The sequence below is a fragment of the Drosophila obscura genome, unplaced genomic scaffold (genome assembly GCF_018151105.1).
Source record: "Drosophila obscura isolate BZ-5 IFL unplaced genomic scaffold, ASM1815110v1 contig_37, whole genome shotgun sequence".
Taxonomy (NCBI): domain Eukaryota; kingdom Metazoa; phylum Arthropoda; class Insecta; order Diptera; family Drosophilidae; genus Drosophila; species Drosophila obscura.
The window spans coordinates 1,494,922-1,517,809 of record NW_024542825.1 but is presented as its reverse complement, the minus strand read 5'-3'; the positions used below and the strand labels follow the sequence as shown (position 1 = coordinate 1,517,809).

At 41.6% G+C, this 22,888-nt stretch overlaps 1 protein-coding gene across 3 annotated transcripts; it reads left to right on the top strand.

Moving 5' to 3' along the window:
- Positions 1–460: 460 nt before the first annotated feature.
- LOC111080473 (POU domain protein 2) lies at positions 461–16,150 on the top strand. 3 transcript variants are annotated; one of them, XM_022376111.2, is made up of 3 exons: positions 461–1,023; positions 9,426–9,482; positions 14,757–16,150. In XM_022376111.2, the coding sequence occupies exons 1-3, from the start codon at positions 462–464 to the stop codon at positions 16,136–16,138; spliced, it is 2,001 nt and encodes a 666-aa protein (XP_022231803.2). In that variant the 5' UTR covers position 461; the 3' UTR covers positions 16,139–16,150. The 3 variants fall into 3 exon arrangements, with proteins under 3 accessions (XP_022231803.2, XP_022231831.2, XP_022231817.2); XM_022376125.2 differs by lacking the exon at positions 461–1,023 and adding an exon at positions 7,160–7,416; XM_022376139.2 differs by lacking the exons at positions 461–1,023; positions 9,426–9,482 and adding an exon at positions 7,159–7,416.
- The last annotated feature ends 6,738 nt before the right edge of the window (positions 16,151–22,888 follow it).

The following is a 22,888-nucleotide window of genomic DNA, read 5'->3' as shown; positions in this document are numbered from 1 at the left end:
ACCCTTTAACCCTTTGTCTCTCTCTCTCTCTCTCTCTTCCTATCTGCACTGATTTATAGTTTTTTCTACAAGCTGTCGTGGCAAAACAATATTAAATCCCTGGTATCTGAGGCCAGCCGAGGGCATTGGATATCATAATTACAATGGCCACGGCAACGGCACGGACAAGGGAAGCAACGGCGATAGGAATAGGAGCAGGGACATCAACAAGGATATGGCGGCACACATGACTTCCGCATTGGAGAGTGGAGGAGCCATGGGGGATGGCCAGACATGTCTGCTGCCGGCCCCATCATATTTTGGCATGGAAACGCTGGCATCTGTCAAGCAGCAGCAGCAACAGCAGCAGCAGCAGCAGCATCAGAAATCCCTGCCAGACTTTCTAATACCATTGCATGAAATTATGTTCCAACAACATCATTATCAGCAGAGAACAGCAGCCAGCAACAGCAGCAGCAACAATGGGCACATTAATTAATAGTCTGCCTCCCGGTCTGGGGGTATACCAGTTCTCGTCCTCGTCCTCTGGCCAGGGCCAGGGACAGGGCAAGCCCGAGACATTCAAGTCATTAACCCCACCGAAGCAGGGACCCAACGGTGAGCACTTGTTCGTACGGCATTTCCACGAACGGGATCGCCTCATCCGGGAGCACCAGCTGAAGCAGCAGCTATTGCGTGACGAGGAGCTCTCCCTGGAAGCACCAGCCCCCTGCCACAACCAGCCACAACAGGAGGAGCAGCCACAACGGGGAACCGGAACACCCCCGCCCGTGTTGTTGGAGCATAACCATCATTGGCATGGTGTCGTCTATGATGGCAATGGCCATGCCAGGAAGCTGTTCGGCATTGCCCCAACGCCAGCACAGCAGCCCGAGCCCCCGCCGACGCCGCAGCCAGCCGTCCAGCCAGTCAGGCAAGTCCTGACCTCGTCCGCATTCTCTGCCATGGCGGAGCCGCCCAAGGACCTCATCATTTACGAGCAGCCACCAAACGGTGGACGACATTGTCGTCCCGCCAACAAAGGTAAGTTTTATGCCCCCCCCAACTAATTGTCAGCCAGGGGGCGAGAGGCGAGAGAAGTTGGAATGGGTTCATTGTGGGGTTTACTTGGGTTAAGCCATTAAGCGGAAATGTGAATATTATATTCAATATATAAATGCTGCCCAGCAGAAACTTTTGAGGTGGGTGTCAGGTGGGGTTTGGAGTGTAAATAAATTTATTTGTTGGATTTCGTTTGGGTACACAGAAACTGCAGATAACTGAAGACATTTTGTGGTGCTCTAGATTTTGTTTAAATTTTAATATTATAAATAAAATATAATAAATAATATTCTGGTATTACTTTCACCATTTTTCATGCTCACTCCTCGAATTTCCCTCTCAATGCCTTCCTGACCCATGCCTTTGTGCACCTTTTCTATCCATTTGCTATCCCCAAAATCCAATTCCAACTGACCCAAACCAAACCCAACCCAACCCCATAGACCAACAAAAATTCAACTCAATTACAAGCTCTCAACTTAATACAATGGAATGTATGCCATGCTATCACCTAGGCCAACCCCAAAAAAAAAGAAAAGGGGAAAAGGGAAGCGTACATCGAGAATTGCCAACATACAAACTCCATTTAAAATCACTAAAATATTAATAAATTTTACAAAAGTGCGAACAAAATATGCGTGAAAATTCTCAAGTACGTTGGGGGCAACCTTTACAACTTTATTTAATGGAATTTAAAACCACTTTGTCTGGCCACTGCGTGGGTGGGTCCTTCCTTCGGGGTGGGTGGGTGGCTTGCACGAAAAAAGGTTGCTTGCGGCGCACGAACCACAATTGCATGAGGTAACCTAACCTTTGACAGGGACACAGAAAATAGAAAGAAAAAAAAAAACTCAAACAAAAATCACCCTCGCAAAAAAAGCAAAGTAAAAAGTAAAATCCAAAGGGAAAGCTCTCTAACTCGAGCTGGTGTCACTACCAACTGTGACCCCGGTACTCTGAGCAGCTTATGGCCAATTGAGCCCTGCCTCGGGGACCGCACTCTGATGGGGTGGCACTGGCACTGCCACCCATCAGCCAGCACAAAATCTACTCTTACGCAGTAAATGCAATAAAAACGCTTTACAAGCTGTAAAGCAAAGATCATAAATCCATTTTGAACCCGCCATTCAAATGCGATTTAAATTTTTTACACGACTTAAAAATGGTTGCTCAGGGCACAAGGGTTAGATTTGCATAGATTGATAGGCAGTACGGCGAGGGAAGGGGCTGGGAAGTTGGGAAGGGCTGAAAATGGCGTTACATTGTAAGGGATTTTCATAGAGCTTATTAAGGGGGTTGCCTCAACTCTACAGTTTTAGGTAAGAGGCAGCGTTGGAGTAGCAAGAATGAATGGGTATAAAATTAAAATTCATAGAAAACTCCCATCAAATATTACAAAGACCTTCCATACAAATATCTGTACTTTCCCATAAGTTCTTAAGTTTCTCCATGTCCATAAAAAGTAACGGATTTCTTATGAAACTCTCAATTTTTTACCCGAAATGGGTTAGGCGACAGGCGCACATATAAATCAATATGTCTTCGGCAAATCGATAGAAAAAATGTGAGAAAATTGTGCAAAAATTCCGTTAGATATCCCGTACTTAATCAGAGCCCAAGCACCCAAAAAAAAAAAACCCAAAAAAAACGGTAAGAAAAAAAGGAACCGCAATTTTTTCTGCCCTTTTCTCACCCTACCCCACAGACAAAATCGCACAAAAAATCACCCAAAATGTATTTTTTGTTGCGCCTTTGTTCAATTTGAATTTCTTTCAATTTCGAGCGATTTTTACCTTAAAAAATTACGCATTATTGGGGTACATTCACCCTTAGGTAGGACCCATAGCCCATAGCCCATAGTCCATACCCATAGGCAAGGGGTTGTTGCTACCCCTGTGCATGTCTCTACTGTCTTCAGTTGTGTGTGTGTGTGTGTTTGTGTGTGTGTTTTCCTTAGAGCTAAGCTGTGGAAGATCGTCGGTAATCCTCGACAGTGATCCTCAATTTTTACCCTTGAGTCTGTCGTTTTTGTTTTTTCTTCCCGTTTTTTGCCTGTTTTCTAGCCCAAAAAAATTGCGCGCAATTTTCTTGGCTATTGTGCGAGCAAAAAAACCTTCGGAAAATGCATTATTTTTGTGTGTGTTTTCGGGCACTTTTGCGAAGGGTTGCCCAGTGGCAGCGATTGACAGCGATTTTCTGTGGCAGATTTACCCGCAAGGCAAGTCGAAATCAATAAACGTTAATAAATAATCAAAGACGGGAAGGTTCCGCTCAGATGGGAAGAGGATGCTGCGGCGCCACAAATGCGGAAGTACGAAGGGACATTTAGAGGCGGCCTTTTGTGCTCTCCTCTATTGATTTCCGTTGCTGAGGTTTCCTCATCGATTTGCACTCGCTTTTTCGGGTTCTTTTTTTAGATTTTTGGCGCGATATTTTTTTCGTTTTTGTACGAGCAGATGAAAAGAGTTGAAACTTTTTTTTGGAGGGAATTTCATTTCCAGAGAGGGTTCTTTTTTTTAGAAAATGTTTTTTGTTAGAGGGGGAAGCTTTTTAATACAATGCTAGATTAAAGTCTATAAAGTAAAGAGCGGTACAGCGTAAAGGGATTATAATTTCACATAAAAGATGTGTCAACATTGCCATAGATAATTCCATATAGGTTCACAATTGTTTCCTTTAAATAATACATTTTTCTGTCAGTTATACCAGATCTCAGTTTAATTCTTACTCAGCCTCCGTCACATGCAAAATGCTTCAACATTAAAGCCAAACGGGCCACCCCCCAAGTACTCAATGCCAACCCCCCAGAAAACTAAGGCAAGACCGACCGAAATGCTAGTCTCGTCTTATTTGCTTAACGCAAATTGGTATGTCATTTTAATGCGTTGCAACAACAACCACAACAACAACAACAACGGGCCGAGAGCAACGAGAAGCGACAGCAAAAATGGTTGGAAAATTTCGCATGTAGTTGGAGAGTAAAACCACCCAACATTGTACAGACTTGGACCATGTTCCGGGTCCGGTGTTGGTCCTGCTGCTGTCCTTGTCCTTGTGCCGTCTGTTTTCGTCATGCAAAGTGTGTGTGGTTTATCCCCCTTTGGCCACAACACCCCCACCCGCCCATTGCCCAACGAGGCTGCCAAGCGTTTATTTTCTTGATTAATTTCAATGCCCGAAAACTTACTTTTTCTGGTTGCCCTTCATGGTTGTCATGTGTGTGTGTGTGTGTGAATCTATCTGCCCTTCTTGATACCCAGCAATAGAAGATTGGAGCTTATATATATTTATAATAATTATATTTATTTATTTAATTTATTATTTATATATTTTTTTTATTATTTATTTATATTTATAATTCTTTATTTAAGGTAGATATTCCCTATCAAAAATCTCCATTACTTGTGGGATAATAATTTCAAGGAATATTATTTCGTCTGGCATCAGTAGTACCAGCAAATACTTGACTGAATCATACCAATGGATATCTTATAGTCGGAATGGGCATTCCACTCGTTCCCATTGTAACTATGTATCTGTGACTAGTCAGTGTCCTTTCCTGTCCTGTCCTATCCTGTCTGGTGTGTCCCATGTCTGCTTTTGGCAAATAATCAAATTGCCTAGACACCGCCCAGGAAACTTCAGTGGGGCCCCCCAGAAATAACAGACAACGTGGAAAACTATCCAAAGTGAGGAACTGTTTATCTTTTGTCTCCCAGTGACAAGTTTAATCAGCAGCAGAAAAGGATAACTATTGAAATTAGTTTGGGGGCGGGGCACAGATATCTGAGGGTTGGAATTACGCTGCCTATTGATTTTCTGCATTTCCTTGCGAACTTAAATCATTTTGGCACTTTAATGTGAGGGAGGCGAGACCAATAGAGAGAGAGAGAGAGTCAAAGTGCTGCGTCCTGAGTTCTGTGCATCCTGAGGCAGAACAACATTAATTTTGCAGTTTTAATTAAAATGTTTCAGGCGAAAACGGAAAAATGTCGGCAGTGTCCGGAAATAGCATACGTAGCAGGGACTTTTGCTCCTCTCTCTCCCTCGCTTCTTATTTCACTTACTCTCAGCTGAAAGCTTGAACAAAAGCAGAGGAAGTGCAGTCACAGTCACAGTCATAATCATAAAATGTTGACGCTGTCACCAGAGCTGCATAAGCTCTCTCTCACACACACACACAGTCCTGCAGCCAAAACGGTCTCCCTCTCTGCACTGCTGCAGAAAAAAAACAAAGAAAAAGCACACGTGAAACAACGCGAGAAAGAGAGACAGAGAGAGCGCGCGCTACAACACTTGTTGTAATTACTCGCCCAAGTCCAAGTCGCAGTCTCTCAGTCGCAGTCGCAGTCTCAGTCGCCGTCTCAGTTCAATGGCTGCGCTGATGTTTATATGAATGAGTTTTGTGTTTATATAATCACACCGAAATGGTCGAACTGCTGGGCAGATTGAGCAGGGATTCCAAAAGGATGCAGGAGCAGTCACCCGCACAGTGGAACGCTTAGGATAAATGTACACTTGCGGGGAACAGAACAGATGCAGTCGGTAAATAAGTAATGTGATTTACATTAGAAGAAAGATTAGCTTTAGTATTCTTTATTAGTTTTAGAGACAGATTAATTTGTAGCCGTGCTACTATACATAGTACTTTATGTATTTAGGTATCCCTCAAATTGACTTATTTTCGATTATTTTGGAATAACGAATTTCAACGATAAATTAAAGCTAGTAGGTTGTTTGCATGAATTCTTATTCTGCCAGCCAGTAGTTCAATGAACATAACAAATAAATAAAGAATAAATAAATAGCATTTTATGAGAAGTATTTATTCTAAGAATTCTAGTACTTTCCGGGAGCAGCCTGACACTGCCTGACGCAATGAGCGTAGCCTATAAACAAATAATTAATATAAACATTAGGCATACAAATGTTAAGAATGTACATACTATGTACATAACTGACAAATATATGAATGGAAAATCAGATTAGTGCAACAAAGTTTCATAAATAGTTCGCAATCGATATCGTACCGCATATACCGCCAAAGTGCACAAATCCAATATGCAACTAATATCGAACTCTCCCCATAACAATACACAACCAGAAAATATTAAAAAAAAAAAACAAAAACTAATTATAAACGAACTTTCTGAAGGCAATCTCCCTAAAGTTGGCACCTCCACCACCCGACGCTGCCAGTGCAATAATACTTTCCATATAAACTTCTTGCTGCTATGTACAGCAGCAGACACCTTCTGGGGAGCACATAAGACCAACCCCCGCACTGCATCCCACACTTAATTATGATTTACGTGGCTCTGTCAATGTGGTGGGGAGGGAGCAGGCAGAGATATGCAAAGAAATTCTGAGAACGGCAACTGCGCAAGAAGGAAGCCAAGCCGCCCCCCTTCGAAAGTTCCCTGCCTCCCCTGCTGAGGGAACTGCATAATACATAGGCCACACCCATTCCGGAGGAGAAGTCAACTTGTGGCCTATGCTAATGCAGGAAAATGTGCAGGGGAAAGAAAGCGCAACAATAGAATGGAGTGAGAAGAGTGCAAGAACGGACCCGGACTGAGATGAGATCGAAATGCAGGCGACAAAGAATACGTTCCACACTCAAACTCACAGACACGGCGACACGGACACAAAAACACTCTCATTCCGACTCAACTAACGGTGCAGTGTGCCAGGGGTTGATTGTGGAATGAGTGAAGTGCAGAGCAGCGCAGGCAGCGGTGAAGAGAGTAGAGTGGAGTGGAGTGCGCTGGCAACAACAAAGAAAACCAGGAATAGGAAAAACTGCTGCAAATCATAAAGCAATATCACACACACACACACACACTAGCACACGCAGCGCTCTGTTGAGCGACAGAGCAAGGCAACGATACGAAATGAGTGAGTGAGAGAGCATGCATTGCACATAACGGGTCCGACTGGCACTCGGTCTGCTGTCAGTTGCACATTCGGTAAACGAAGCTAGAAGGAGAAGGTCGGCTCGAAAGCGAAGAACTAGCAAAAGAAACGAAGTAAAAAAAAAATCAAACCGTGAGACGACGGGTACAAACAACCAAAAAAAAGAAAGACTTTGAACACGTGCGTGTGTCGGTGTCGTTGTCGGCTGCTGGCTGCTGGCAGTGAATGCTTAAAGTGTCAACTAAAATTTGAATAAAATTTGACTATTTGTGAAGTGCTGCCGCAATAAAAACGAAACAAAACAAAACAAAACAAAAAACTGCAACAATATGATGGTGCTACAGCAACGCCTTTGGGATGCCACAAACGCGACATCAGCCACAACAACAGCAACAGCACAAAGCCAACAACAGGCCGCGAGTGCGGATCATGAAAGCGCAACAGCAGCGGCACAGCAATGTGAGTTTCAAGGTTGCCATGCCGCACCAAAAGAGTTTAATTTATTCATAATAGGGTTGCCTCCTTGCAACCAAGTGGAGCTGTCAGAAAACCCTCAACTTACTCAGATTTTCCCATATGGAAATTTAGGAATATATTTAAATTGGTGAAGTTATTCAAATACAATTTCCATAATTGGAATTTGAATTTGAATCACAGAAGAGTTGTTCAGAATTAAGTTTTATAGATTATTTACCTGTAAGGGTATTGATCATTTACATGATTAATAATTCCTAAAAGACAATCCACTTGCCCTATCGAAGATGCTTGAAGGAACTCCTCTCCTACCTGTTAGCTCCGAACTTTTCACTTTCTCAAGCAATAAATTTGCTGTAACAAGAGCAGACACAAAGAAAGGAACAATTCGAGCATGCACAAAGGACACCGATGATGATTACACGCCCACACATTAGCATTAGAGAACTGGTCCCAGGGCCCATGGCATAAAAGATCTATCTGGGCACACACAATTTCCCTATCAGATCAACGATTTCATGGGGTTTTTGGCAATAGATTTGAGACGATGTCCGGCTGGGAGAGGTTCGGTTCGGTTCGGATCGGTTGGGTTTGGGCAGCAGCAGCAGCTGTCCTTGAGTGTCCCACTGAGCGAGCGTGTGATCGGAGTCGGGAGTCTCTCTCTTTCTGTTTTGTTTACATTTGCATCCTGGAAGTGTCCTTTTTACCTGTGCAGGACGCTGTCTTTTTTTGTCTGCGGGTATTTTGCATGAAAACAAAGGGAAAAATGAAACGTTTTTTTCTGCTTATTCCTTGGCTGCTTTTCTTGAGTCTTTTAAGGTTCCTTTTTTTTAAGGGAAATACGATTTCTCTGCCTCTGCCTGAAGCGTAGCATTTTGGAACAAAAGCGAAACCAAATTAGCCACAAAAGGCAATTTTTGTGTAATTACATCTAAGCCGAAGGTGTGCAGGGGGAGAGGGCACAGAGAGAGAATGCGAAAAACAATTCCTAACATGCAGATCATCTGGCCAGCTTATATGCCACAGATCCTTTGACTAATGCCACTTGTTATCCTCCTTTCACACCAAGTGGATTGGGGGGGTCCCTTCTAAGCTCGCCTCCTGCCTGCCCGCCTGCCTGCCCCCACCAACAGCAATCCCACAAGAGAAAGCCATTACACGACCACAATGTCCGAGTGTCCAAAACGGGTAATCTGTATATTTATATTCTCCTGGCCGGCACATTATGCACAAGGATTCCCCACTATATATTGTCGTAAAAATATGTTACTTTTTTTTGGTCCTGCTTGGCCCGGCTACTACTTTGCTTACGCCCCGAGGGAGCTATAAATTTAATATCTACTTTGCAAAACAAAAAACCAAATGGCACACACACAACACAAAAAAAAAAAGGGACAGCACAGGACACGGATGGACAGTGGCGAAAAGGAATGAGAAATGTGTGGGGGGATTTTTGCCATCACTTGTGAGTGAGTTAGGGATTGACTTTGGGCATGTGAAAGAAAAGAGAAGCGTTGTAAAGCGAAGGGAAAAATATACATATATCCATTCCTAGAAATCATATTTAATTTTGAGTAATTTTGAGTGCATTTCTCGCCACTACTTTGGGGTGTTTTTGTGTGCCACCACTCAGCGAAAATGTTGTGAAAAAACTACGCCAAAGCATTAAGTAAGCGGAAATGGACACTTAAACGCAAAACTTTACAGCAGTCGGTGCACTCAGCGTTGCTGCTCAGAGCTGAAACGAAATTTTTGCATGTTATACTATGCCATAAGAAATGTGTTATGTCCGAATTCCTAATGGACATTTTACGAGCCAGCGTCAGACATGACTCCATCTCCACTCCCGCTTAACACTCCCCACTGGCTGGTTCTTAAGAACTTTTCAGTGCTGGCTTGGAACGTGTCTGTCATTTGCATTTGCCTTTCTTTTTGGCTAAAATATTATTAAAAATTTAAACAAAATTTTTTTTCTTTTTTTTTTGTCATTGCAGTTATGCGACACATGTCCAACTCGCCCACTCCGCCATCGCCGCTGCGTTCTCTATCAGGTAAATATATGGCTAATCCTTGGTCACCATTGAGCAGACATGTCCGGGGCTACGGCTACGGCTCCTGCTTCTGACTCGTGTCGGAACGTGGCTACTTTGTGGCCAAATTGATTACTCACACGAGCTGCATTGGCTACAGACAATTTTTATAGTTTTATTTCGATGCCTTCCTCCCTCTCTCTCTCTCTCTCTCTCTCTCTTTTTGCAATATGCAATCAACCCCGTACCCCAATATATCCCCCTCCATCCCCTAACCTCGTGAATGTTCGGCTTAGGTAGTAGCTCAAAACTCTGAGGCTGGAAGTGAGGCTGAAGTCTGATGTTGGAGTTGGGTCTGTCAGTGGTAATGAGGCATTAGGTTCAGGGGTACCTACCTTTATAGATAGATAGATACTCGTGGATATAGGTGCAGCACGTGACTGAAGTGTGACTGAGGTGAGGCAGGAACACTTTTGGCTGGCCATAAGCATGAATATGGGAATTTGAAGCAACATAAAAGGAGTAGAGTGGGAAAAGGGGGTGATTGAAGTGGATAAACAGAATATTTCTTGAACAAAATTACAGCTGCAGAACTTCGAATGCTCCAAAATAATATATTCCGTGGAAGCGAAATTTTTCATTAATATTCCATATTTATTTCCCACATAATTCCCAATAATTGATGCCCCTTAAAGCTCTCATAGATTCTCATCCCAAAATTAACAAATTTTCAAATTTTCTATAAAAATTTCTGCCATTGTTACCTTGCAACTGGCAAGTTTCCCTGCCCCTGCCCCTTCAGCCGTTTCCATTGAAAATACCCCCACAAATAATTTGTTTCCACCCACACAGCCAACACCCCGCAGTGCCCATTTAAAACAACCCCCCAAAACAGCCAAAATTTACATGGAAGATCATCCTACTTATGTAGTTCCTATGCTCTTTTGACCTTGCTGTCGCCCTCCCTCGCTGACCCCTCGCCTGACCCTCTTTGGCACGCAAATAAACAAACAACAAACAAATACAACAATTTGTCAAAATGTAAATTTTCATCTGTGTGGGGCGCATTTAAATGATTGCCCGGCCGGCTATTATGTGAGGACGACCCTGCAACCCTGCAACCCCTAACAAAGTGCAGCTAATCTATGCAAAAACATGCACGCAGCGGCATTGGCATTCCACCCCATTTGAATACGAGGCGCGTTAATAGGGTTGCCATCCGATAGTAGCTGACAATTAAACTAGCATTTTTATTGGTTTACACAAATTAGGCGAGTCAATAGGGCAGCCAGGGGTGCCCCCTGCAGCACCCTTCCAGCCTTCCCCAGCCATCCATTATGCATATTCAAATGTGTCACAACAGCGCAAGGAACGGGGCACAAAAAAAAAGGGTTGGCCTCAATCGCTAAAAAAAACTCAAGTGGCAGAACATCATTACAATAAAAAAGGCAAACTGTTGATCCAACAAACGAGTCTGAACCCTGTTTAACATATCATTTGAATAGCGTTGAGGTGTGAAGAGCCTCTGTGCCAGGGGTAAGCCACAGCGAAGGGTTACCCTCTGCCCTTTTTTTTATTTCGAGTGCCACTTGTTGATGCCTCCGCGCTCCCCTCTCCACTCTCTGGGTGCTTGCCGTTATTCAAATTGAAAGGATTTGGTTGCGTGAAGTTAATTGCGGCTCACTTTGGAGGGTAATTCGATGCAGGATATTATAATCAGAGTCTTTTTTTTTTTTTTTTGATTGGGTGTTTCAAACTCTTTTTTTTTTAAGTTGCTCCTGGGGGCGTTTCGAGGGCGTTTTGTGTGGCATGCAAACAGGCAGTGAATGGGCTCTAAAGGGGTTTCCATATGTGCCTTTATAATGAAGGAGCTGAAGGAGTTGAAGGCGCTAAAAGGCGTGACGTGCTGTTGATTAAGGGTTTAAGTTGTTTGGGGGTAATGAAAGTGCCAAAAGTAAGGGCCGCTATTATATGGAAATTATTGGGGGGAAGCTCTAAATTTGAGAATTGTTTGGGAATGTTTTTTTTTTTTGTATAAAAGTTTAAATCCTTTGATTAAAGGAGTGCATATAGTGCATATTTAAAATAATACAAAACGAGGCATTATTTTTAATTATTATTTATTTTATTTATTTTTTTTTATTATTTATTTATTTATTTTAAAATAAATAAATAAAATAAAAATGGAAATTAATTGAGATAAATTCCCAAAAATCAGCGAGCGGGTTCAGCTCTTTGATGTGTGCATTTAAAAGAGAGTAACTCCATGGCAGATTCCTTAAAAAAGAAGCTAAATCATTTGCCCATAAACCTTTCATTTCGAACAGACTTTTGCCAATATCAAATTCGGTTTTCGCTCACTCATTTGTAGATGATAAAATGCATGAGATATACCAAAATAATTGGATTGCCAATGTGCACTCTGCTTGCTCTTTGCATCTCTGGCCATATCTTTCCCATAAATCGGAACGCACTTTACGTGCGCTTCCCCTGCCCCCCCAGCGATGCTGGGAAAAACCAACCCCTGAAAGTGCCGGGCAGGGCAGGGCAGGGGCAGGGGAGAAAAAAGAGTACAGAAATATCCAAAGAGAGAATACAAAACAGGCAACACTTCATTTGTCAGTGGAAACGAAACATTCACACATTGAGGCATTGTGCAGGACGTGGCAGGATAACGCATCTGCTCACAGACATCACCTGGTTCGAGTTTCGGGGATCGCTGCAGGCGCATTCCACGTCACAAAGGGCACAGGATCACAGTGCTGCCAGTCTCTGCGCGCCGTGTGTCTTCCTTTGGCACCGAACCGTGGGGCAACTTGCTCCAGCAGCTTCTTGACTTTCCTTTTCTCGCTGCAGGCACAAACAATGCAACATTTGAAACCCTTTTTTGTTGGGTTGCTGGGTTTCTCTTTTTGTCCAATGGCAAGTTGCACTTTCCCGCATGTGCACCCCGAGACGAGTCGTGCATTCGAAATTCAAAGTTGCAGCATTTGTAACGAATTGTTTAAAATCCAAAAACTCGGGGGGGTTGCTGGCAAAAATCCTCATGCAAAAAGGGTGACAAATTTTTGTGTGTTGCCCCTGCCTAACCCTTAGATGTTTCCCATTTTCTGACTGGTTTCCGATTCGATTCCTTTTTGGCCTAATTATGTTATGGCGGATTCAACTCTAGCAGGAGTCAGTCGTAAAAACAGCTGCCCACATGCGATTTAAAAGTTTCATTTCACCCGCATCACAAGCGATTCGTCGTAAGCCTCTGAAGCAGCTCGAAACATGGGGTTGAATCCGATTAAAACTATCATAGATCTTCCTCTCTTTTTTTTGTTGTTGCTCAAATCGGTTTAAAGCATTTAATTTTTTGCCTTGTTCTTGTGCTTTGTAACGGAAACGTTTGTTAGTTTTTTCTATATGATTTTGGTAAGCAGTTTTAGGCGGTTTAAATGGGTGGCAAAAAAGTTATAGAACTTTTGAGGAATATTAATATTAGTTTTTCGATGATTCGTTGGTAAAAGATTTCAATTAAAGGGCAAAGGCATCATGAAGTTAAGTTAAACCTTCCATTCCGAACAGACTTTTGCCAATATAAAATTCGGTTCTCAAATGCGACACTGATTTTTCGCTTACTCATTTCAGATTTTAAATTTAAAAAAATATAGAACTTTTGAGGAATATTAATGTTAGTTTTTCGATGCTACCTTCGCCTATATGTTGGTAAAAGATTTCAATTAAAAGGCACAAATGATTATGGAATAATAAATAATAATAATAAAATAATTTAAATAAATTCAAGTAAAGTTTAAAATACTTTCAGCTGCAGCTTTTGGGCACTCTTCAAAATCCAAAAAATTATTTGCCTTTCTTTATCTGCGCATAAATCCATTGCACTCTCCACTTCCTGATCCCCATCTCTAGTCGCTGATCGTTGGTTTATATTTCGCCTGTCGGATGCGCGCATCTTCGTCAATCCACCCCTTCCCATCGAAATCAATAATTTTCCGTTTAGAAAAATTATGAAACCGGAGCTCTGCTGCGCATATACATACGTAGAAAAAAAGACAAAAGACGGAGAAAGCTTCCTGCCTGCCTGACTTGGATGTGGCCTCTGATGTTGGGCTATTTTTCAATTATTATGCATGATTGGGTTTTCAACATGAACTCGGGTTTGGGTTCGGGTACTGGGGCTGCTGCCTGTATAGTGTGGGGGGGTGGCCACAAAGACCAGAGAACCCTTCCGCTTGAGCGTCTATCGTAGCTAACCGCAGGACGCAGACATTGGACAGGATAGCAAAAGGATGGCCAGCCATTCAATTGGAAGATTGAATAAAATTTGCCTTAAAAAGGCTGAAGAATAGAAAATGTAGTTCGAGTCGACAAAGGGAATACACTTGCTGGAGGAGAAAGAATTGTGGAAAATGGTTTAGGATTTTAGAGAACTAAACGAGAGTTTTTTTTAAATTAAAATAAAAAATAAAAATTTAAAATTTAAAACCAAATTTAAATTAAAAACACAGAATAATATTTTATAGATTTAAATGTATCAAAAAAAAATAAATAATTTTTAATTTAAAATTAAATTTAAATTAAAAACAGAATAATTTTTTATAGATTTAAATATATCAAAATAATAATACAATATTAATTTAATTTTAAATTTTTAAATTAAATTAAAAAATTGTATTGCTATTTTGATATCTTACATATGTATTTAAATCCATTAAATATTATTTTGATTTTTATTGTTTATTATTTTAATATAATTTTAATTTTAAATTTTTAAATATATCAAAATATTCGTATTATTATTTTGATATATTTAAATGTATTAAATATTATTCTGTGTTTGTTAATTTGTTAGAATATCCAATAAGTCATTTCCTTAGTAGGTCTCAAATTAATTACTTGAAACCTGTCTAAAAACTAAGAGCGAAAAGCTTTTTATTGCTCCTCTGCTTGAGCTCTCTCTTAAGTCTTTATGCGATCAATCAGTCCTCGCTCCCATCACAAATTCAGCATACCCTTTGTGCGAGAGAATACCCTCTAAAATAGCTGAGGAAATATTGAAAAACTTGTGAAGTCCTTTGGTTAAAATGAAATTATGCTACGGACGCGTGTGCTGTGTTGTCCAGCTGCCCAGTTGTCCAGTTGGCTACTTGAACTTCATTGAGTTGGAAAATTGGAAAGCAAACTGCAGGCAGCCATCCACAATACACGATACACACACACAAACATACTCCTTGCATACATACATACATATATCTCATATATCTCGCTTCTGCTTCTTCTTTTCACTTACAGACTGCGGCAAGAGCTTCGAGGAGGAGGAACAGGAGCTGGGCGACTGCGAGCTGCCACAGAATCTGAGCAGCAAGAGGCGCCAGGCCAGAGATCTCGATCCGGAGCTGGAGAACGAGGTGCTCAATCTGGCGCCGCCACCAAAGAGAATGGCCCTGACCACGCCCCTGGCGGTGGAAACGAAACCCGCCCAGGAGGAGCAGCCGGAGGAGCCGGAACCAGAGCCGGGGGCAGTGCCACAGCAGCCGCTGCTGGACTTTGCACCCGGCCACATGCATCAGGCACTGCAGCTGCAGCTCCACAGCTACATTGAGATGGTGCGGCAGCTGGCGCCGGAGGCCTTTCCGAATCCCAATCTGGCCTCACAGTTCCTGCTGCAGAATTCGCTGCAGGCGCTGGCCCAGTTCCAGGCGCTGCAGCAGCTCAAGCAGCACTCGCCCCAGAACTACTCGACGCCGCTGAGCAAGTCGCCGCTGAGGAGTCCCTCGCTGAGTCCGGTGCCGCGGCACAACAGCAAGTCCGGGCAGCAGCGAACGCCACCGAATTCCATGTCCGCCAACAGTCTGGGCATGAGCAGCACAGTGATGACGCCGAACACCCCAAGCATGCAGCAGCAACACCATCACCAGCAGCAGCAACACCACCACCAGCAGCAGCAGCACACATCCTCCTCGACGAGCACGCCGAAGCCACCAAGCGGCATGACAGTGGCCACGGCCATGGCCAAGCTGGAGCAGTCGCCCGAGGAGACCACCGATCTGGAGGAGCTGGAGCAGTTCGCCAAGACCTTCAAGCAGCGCCGCATCAAGCTGGGCTTCACGCAGGGCGACGTGGGTCTGGCCATGGGCAAGCTGTACGGCAATGACTTCTCGCAGACGACCATCTCGCGCTTCGAGGCGCTCAACCTCAGCTTCAAGAACATGTGCAAGCTGAAGCCGCTGCTCCAGAAGTGGCTCGAGGATGCGGACACGAGTGTGGCCAAGTCCGGCGGTGGGGTGTTCAACATCAACACAATGACCACCAATCTGTCCAACACGCCGGAGAGCATACTCGGGCGCAGGCGCAAGAAGCGCACCTCCATCGAGACGACCGTGCGGACGACGCTGGAGAAGGCCTTCAATATGAACTGCAAGCCCACCTCGGAGGAGATCAATCAGCTGTCCGAACGGCTGCACATGGACAAGGAGGTGATTCGTGTGTGGTTCTGCAATCGGCGGCAGAAGGAGAAGCGCATCAATCCGTCGCTCGATCTGGACAGTCCGACGGGCACGCCGCTCAGCAGCCACGCCTTTGGCTATCCACCGCAGGCGCTCAACATGTCCAATGTTCACCTCGAAGCTGGTTCGGGTTCCCTCTGCGGCAGCTCCATCAGTTCCGGCGAGTGAACCCCTAACCCGTACCCCTAACCCTTACCCCCGCCCGAGCCGTGTACATAGTCAGCTAATAGTTCGTAGTCGTCGCTGTATCTCCAAAATCTTCCACAAAAACATTCCAACATTCTCTCTCCATATCAAAGCAAGCCATAGATAGTATATATATATATTACGAGTACTATATATAGAGGAACCTAGGTGATAGCCAGTCGTATCAGAAATCCATTACGAATTTATAAGTAAATATATAATTATATATGCTAAAACTATTCGTATCTGTATCTGTAACTGCATGCATGCAGACAGTTCCTAGCTATAGCCATAGATCTATGTGTATTTGTTGTGCGTGTGAATCCTGTCTGTATCCTGTATAACCAAGGAACTCCCCAGAACCCCCACTAGTTGTACTTAATATTAAAATATATATTGATATATATGTGGTATGTATGTATACTGATATTGTTGTACGATGTCCAATTGTAAATTGATCTTGAACACACATTTTTAGGATCCCTCGTAACATTAAAAGAAATTCAATAAAAATTATTCTGGAAAATGTATTTATTAAATGTTTTTGTGTTTAATTATTGTGGGAGAGAAAGGACTAAAGGTGGACTCAAAATACCACTGAGATTTCTTGCATATAATAGTAGAAAAGATTTTCTATTAAAGCCATTTAATATGATCCAGAAAGAAAACGAAAGAACCAGCTATATAAATGCCCAAGAGAGTGGAAGATTTCGAATTAACTCAAATGGAATCATAGCTAGAAATGAGGGGAAAACATTTATTTATCCTTATCATTTGTTCATCCATAATTTTTGGTTCTTAACACTCTAAGAGTGCCCTGTAAACTGTGATTATTGATAGCTAGATAGACTTAATTTATATTCCCAGTATTCATTTTCAGTTTCTTCGTTTTGTCTTATTTAAATAAATTTTATTTTGTGGAATATGAGTTTAATTAAACTCTCCTAAATTCAGTTTAGTTCGAGCCTTGAAATATATTTTAATTATATATCCTACAAGTACTCATGCACATGGTACAAGTAGTTATGTATAGACTCCCATAAATATTCTACTACCTTTTCTTGCCCATCTTGGCCCTCCATCTGCCCCACGCTGTATTTTCTAAGCGATTTAGCTTATTATTCAATTAGTTATTGTGCCAGTTTTGATTGGCTGTCGTGTGCCTCTCGCACTTGAATCTCATTAGAAGCTGCCTAAATAAATATTGAAGCAGATAGTCTCGTATTTAGTTAACTGATTTCCTTTGGCCCGCTTCGTAACCGTTTGCCAGCCACGCGTCAAAGGCAAACACGACCATTTTTTAATAAACTTCCTGGCAAACGCCGGCGCTCGAGCAGCAAGGACATCAAGCACAAGGACCCACACCATCAACCCCTTTTTTTTATTTTTGTGTGTTGGGCTGTTGAGTGTGGATTTGTTGGATAAGAAATCACTTCATCTTCGTGGGCTCCGGCGACAGTCAATATGGCAATGGGCGAACACCAGACAGAAACCCTTATTTGTATATTGAGGCAAGCGTGTAAATCCTTTTTTTTTTTAGCAACCCCCAACCACGTGTCCCATATCCCTGCATAGCCCAGCCTACCATCCCAGAGAGTTGCCGCACTCTGATTCGTTTAGGGCAGTTTAATGTGTGTGGCATGGGGCACGGGGCACGGGACACGTATTTTCTAAAAAAGGGATAGGAAGGATAGGAAGGGTTTATGCCATCAATTCACACATAGTTATGTCATATGGTCCACGGTTCGGTGGTTGTTCATGCCCGTTGTGGGTCTCTGGAAGTATTTGATGTTGTCCCAGTTGTAGGCCATTGAAATCGCTTAAGCAAGTCTTGACTTGGATGAAGATATTTTAATGGGAGTGTGCCAATAAATAAGGTAAATAATGCAGAAAGAGGCACACATATTTTAAATAAATAATATTAAAAATAAAGGCAAGACAGTTTCATATTTAAATAGTTTCTTGAGTCATGCCAGTTCGACTTCGAACTCAAAGAAATTGCCCGGGCTCAAAGAGGAAGCCTTGCCCCATTGCAAGCAGTACGCAGGTGCAGCTAGTTCCATAACCTGTGAGAAAACTGCTGCTCCGGCTTCGACTGGCTGGAGGACTTCAGCGCCTTGCTGCATGGCTGCGGCATCTGCAGGCTTGAGGACTGCGGGCTCAAAACCCCCCGCCCTGCTGCATGGCATCGGCCAAAATTCCGAGTTAAATAAAAATTAAAAAAACAAAATAAAAAATAAAAATCCAAAATAAAAATAATATTAAAAATGAAATAAAAATGTGACCAATTCGAGTAGAAAAGTATTTATTTTAAGAATGAAAAACAAAATAAATATGAATGCAAATTTAAAAGAATACAAAAAATATTAAAAATGTTGCTAATTTTGTAACCACAACTATATAGCCTCACACTTTATGTAGATTTATTTCTCCAATCAATAAAATGGAATCTGAGCTTAAAAGAAATCGACATGCCACATTTCCTCCATTGCTTTCCACTATACAACTCATTCAGGCCAAATCTCTCTGCAAGTACCCCGTGCGAATACATTTTTAATCTAGCCAGAAATTAAATCTCAACGAGCATGTGCTTACCCTATTTAATTTCCAGGCCATTCATCCCACACACACCACACCACACTCGAACATACATCAAACGGAGGCCTATCGATGGCCAGCACTCTCACATAATTGGCGGACACTCTGAGGCAGGGACTCCTTGAATGTTATCAGTCCCGTGCAGACGTTGCCTGTCCATTCCGAAAAACCAACAAGAGAAAAATGGACAGAAATGCCTGCAAGCTATTTCGCCTTTCAAACCCAAAGAGGGAGCAGCAGCAGCAGCCGGAGGAAATTTCAATTGCATGACCATATTCAAAATGCCCTAAGCTGTTGTCCTCAGCTGCTGCTCCGGACTGCGTAGCTGGTCCCTGAGCTGGTCAAAGCGGGTTGATAAGAGCCCCGTGGGCTATTGTGGGGGGTTCCCTTTTTGCGGGTGGTTGGAGATCGCCTGCCACAGATTTCATTCAACTTGTTGTTTGATAGATTTCGCTAGCTGCATTTGCAAATTGAATTCCGTCCCGGCAAATGTTTCATTTTCCTTCTTGCCACTCTGCCTTGCTCCACTTCATTTATAACAATTTAATGAAATTTTCGAATGCGTTTTCATAATACTGTCGTGGCGCTGGGAACCATTAATCACTTGGTCCCTGGCAGGACTAACGAAAATTAAGTTTTCTTTATGCTTTTCGCTTCAATGTTGGAATGTTGCGATGCCTGCGAGTGTTCCCAATTCGCTTTGTTGAGTGGATATCCACAGCTTTGGTTGCGATTTGTTATACTGTAGTACTTGGGAATCTTCAAGGATTTTTAGTGTGTTTAAATTGTATTTTTCAGTAATAGAATTTTAATTATACAGAAGTTTTGTTTAAAATTCTTGATATTTAAAAAATAATTTAAATAGCTTGATAATAAATCAAAAATTCTCATCAGTATTTAAGTGTTTCATTACCAGCTAAAAGCCAGGCAGGAAAACACATTTTATTTTTTATTTTAGTTTTAATTTAGTTATAGAATTATTTTAATTATACAGAAGTTGTTTTTAAATTTCTTTTTTTTTTAATAATTCAAATAACTTAAAATAAATAAATAAAAAAATTTAAAATAACTAAATTAAAATTGTCATCAATATTTAAATGTTTCAGTACCAGCTAAAAGCCAGGCAGGAATACACATTTTATTTTTTATTTTAGTTAGTTTTTATTTAGTTATTTATTTTAATTTGTTTCAATTTCTTTATATTTAAAAAATAATTAAAATAACTTAATAATAAATAAAAATTCGCATCAGTATTTAAGTGTTTCATTACCAGCTAAAAGCCATGCAGGAAATACACATTTTCACACCCATTTTGTTAGCTCTTATAAGCATAGATATTCCTATTTATCAAGCCAACTTCACGGTCAATATATCTAATAAATTTCCAATTTTCTTTCAGCTAGAACTTTAAAATAATAAATCCTCACAGAGTGCATATAAAAATTACTATTAATGTGAATACGTACGTACTGAGTATATGTCATTAAAGTGCCTTTGTGCGTACGCATCTGGCCCGGACAGATACTCGATGAGATAGCAGCAGACTCTGGCAATTTTCGGACGAGGTCGACCAAATGAAAAGTGCTCGCAAATTATATGGCGAGCATATGTTAAATTTCTGCGTGACTGACTGACAATTTGGTGCTTTGAATTTCAATTTTCTGAAGACTCAAACGAGCTGGAGAACATCGACTGGGTGCAGGATGAGGCGATAGACGACACACCCCTTTTATTTTGTCGCAGAGAACATAAGACTTGAGCAAACATTTGGCATAAAACAACAGCAGAAGCAGCAGGGGGAGGCAGAAGCTGGAGCACAATTGAATTACAATGAAAATATGAAATGAGCAAAAAACTAGATGAGGGAAAATCGCATACAAAAATTAAGCAAACAGGCGAAACAAAGGGCAAGAAACCCGGTCCAAGCCCGAATTGAAAACTCTGAAAAGTGTGGGCCACTTGTGCTCCCAGCAAATATCATGTAGCTCTGGAGAAAAAAGCGCAAATTCAATATTTGCACAAGAAACAAATGGGAACGACAAGCAGCACACGAACAGGGACAGGACGAGGACGTGAACGACAATGCCCCAAGACAGTCGAGTAAACAATAAAAGAAATAGCAACAAAACAAAAAAAAACAGAATAAATAAAAATGTTACAAATGAGAGAATGGAAGCTTCTGGCAGCGCAATTTTCCACCCTCAACGTAACAAAATGGAAAACAGAATCCCACTTCAATGGCCGCTGGAAAACTTTAAAATGGAAAAATTTGCATGCGTTTGCTGGAGTGGAAAATCCACCCCCTGACAGTCTCAGTCTCAGCATCTATCCACCAATTAGCTGGACAGCTTTTAGTTGCGTTTTTTTTTTGTGGAGTCTCAAAAATCAAAGCCAATCAAGGGGCGTGATACGAAATCAACACCATCTTCTGGGGAGGGTCACACAAAACTTGATCCCTTTGACATGTTTACACATTTAATTAACTTACACGCGCCGAAAACTTCCGGACACGAGAGATAGTCGATGGCCCTGTCCCCCCATCCATATCCCATTCCCCATCTAATCACACCCAAGCGTAAACGGAACCCACACAAAGCACAAAAATGGGGCTAAGAAAACAAAGGGATAAAGACCTTTTCCCTCCCACCCAACTAAGTTTTCTCTTCTCTTAGCCTTTTTTTTTTTTGACAATTTGAAACCAGTTCAAGTGGTTTAATCATTTAACGCACATCATAAAAATCGCATCAAGTGATTTTTATTTACACGCCCAGCGCAAAAAAAAAAAGAAACCCCCCAAAACTGGGCTGGGGCTACATACAGATAGGGGATGGTGGTGCGTTGGGGAAGAGGGTGGAGTTCTGCGAACCCTTTGAAACTCTAGGTGGGGTTGCTGGCAGTGACGAAAATAGGTTTCGCCCAATTAGATAAGGTTAGTTGATAATCATTTCGGTGGAAATGGTGGCAAGACTGTGGAATGTGAAAGAGAGAGGAGAGGAGGCTTTTTGGGAAATAATTTGTTAAAAATTTATTCTTTAATTGAATAATATTTTTGGCCTATTTTAAGTGAATTTTTTATTAAAACAGTCGAAACATTGGTAGCATTACTCGGTACTCAGTTTATAATCCTGCACTCTTTCTGCCTAATAAAAAATATCCTAGATTTTTCCAAAGCGCATCGTCGTCGTCAGATCACTGTCTCGTCCCATCAAGGAATTCCTTCCGGCCATTTTATCTCCACCAGAGGATCGTCGAGCGCGAAACTTGTTTGCTTTTATTTCGCCTATAATAATCATCCGATCGTCTCTTTGTCTACTTGCCACAATAAGCATGCCCAAGCCCAAAAGCCACATTAAATATAAACACACACTGTGTACGTATGACAATTTCTCAGTTTTTATTTGATATATAATGGATGTGTATGTTGTGTGTAATCGAAGACTTATGTGTCTAATACAATTCGATTCGTATAAATGATGCAGAGCTGGTAGAAAAGATGTACCACAAGTTAATCGTAGGTCTACAGCTAAGCTACATAATAAATATGCCATAAGATTAGTTTGCTATACGCTATATATGCCCGATGCATATACACATCTGTACGTATATATTTGGATGTTCATTCATATGTGTGTGTGTGTGTGTGGGGGGGGGATATACTTAAAACAGTATTCAGTATGCTATTCAATCGCTAGTCGAAATTTTGGCCAGAAAATTCGTATATGTATGTGGTGTGTGGTATATGACAAAGAAAGTATAACAGATTATAACACATTCACAGTGCTTGCTAGACCCTCTCTCTAGCTATATATGGCGCTCGAACAACAAAACTAAATTCGATTAAAAATAAATTGTGACTTCTACCATTTAAATTTCAATTTCAATCATAATGAAATTCATTTAAAATATGTTTTGTTTGAGTGTTCTTTTGGTTCGTTTTGTTTTGTTTTGAGTGAGTGTTTCCTTGTGTTGTGTATGTACATAAATAAACTACAAACCTAGAAAAATAAGTGAGAGAGAGAAATATCAACAAATCATCACACCTTCGGGTGTGAAATAATCTATGCACGAATTAAGTGTGTGTGTTCAATAAGTATGTGTATGTGGCGGCCAGCAGGAAACCCTTTTGTGTCAGCA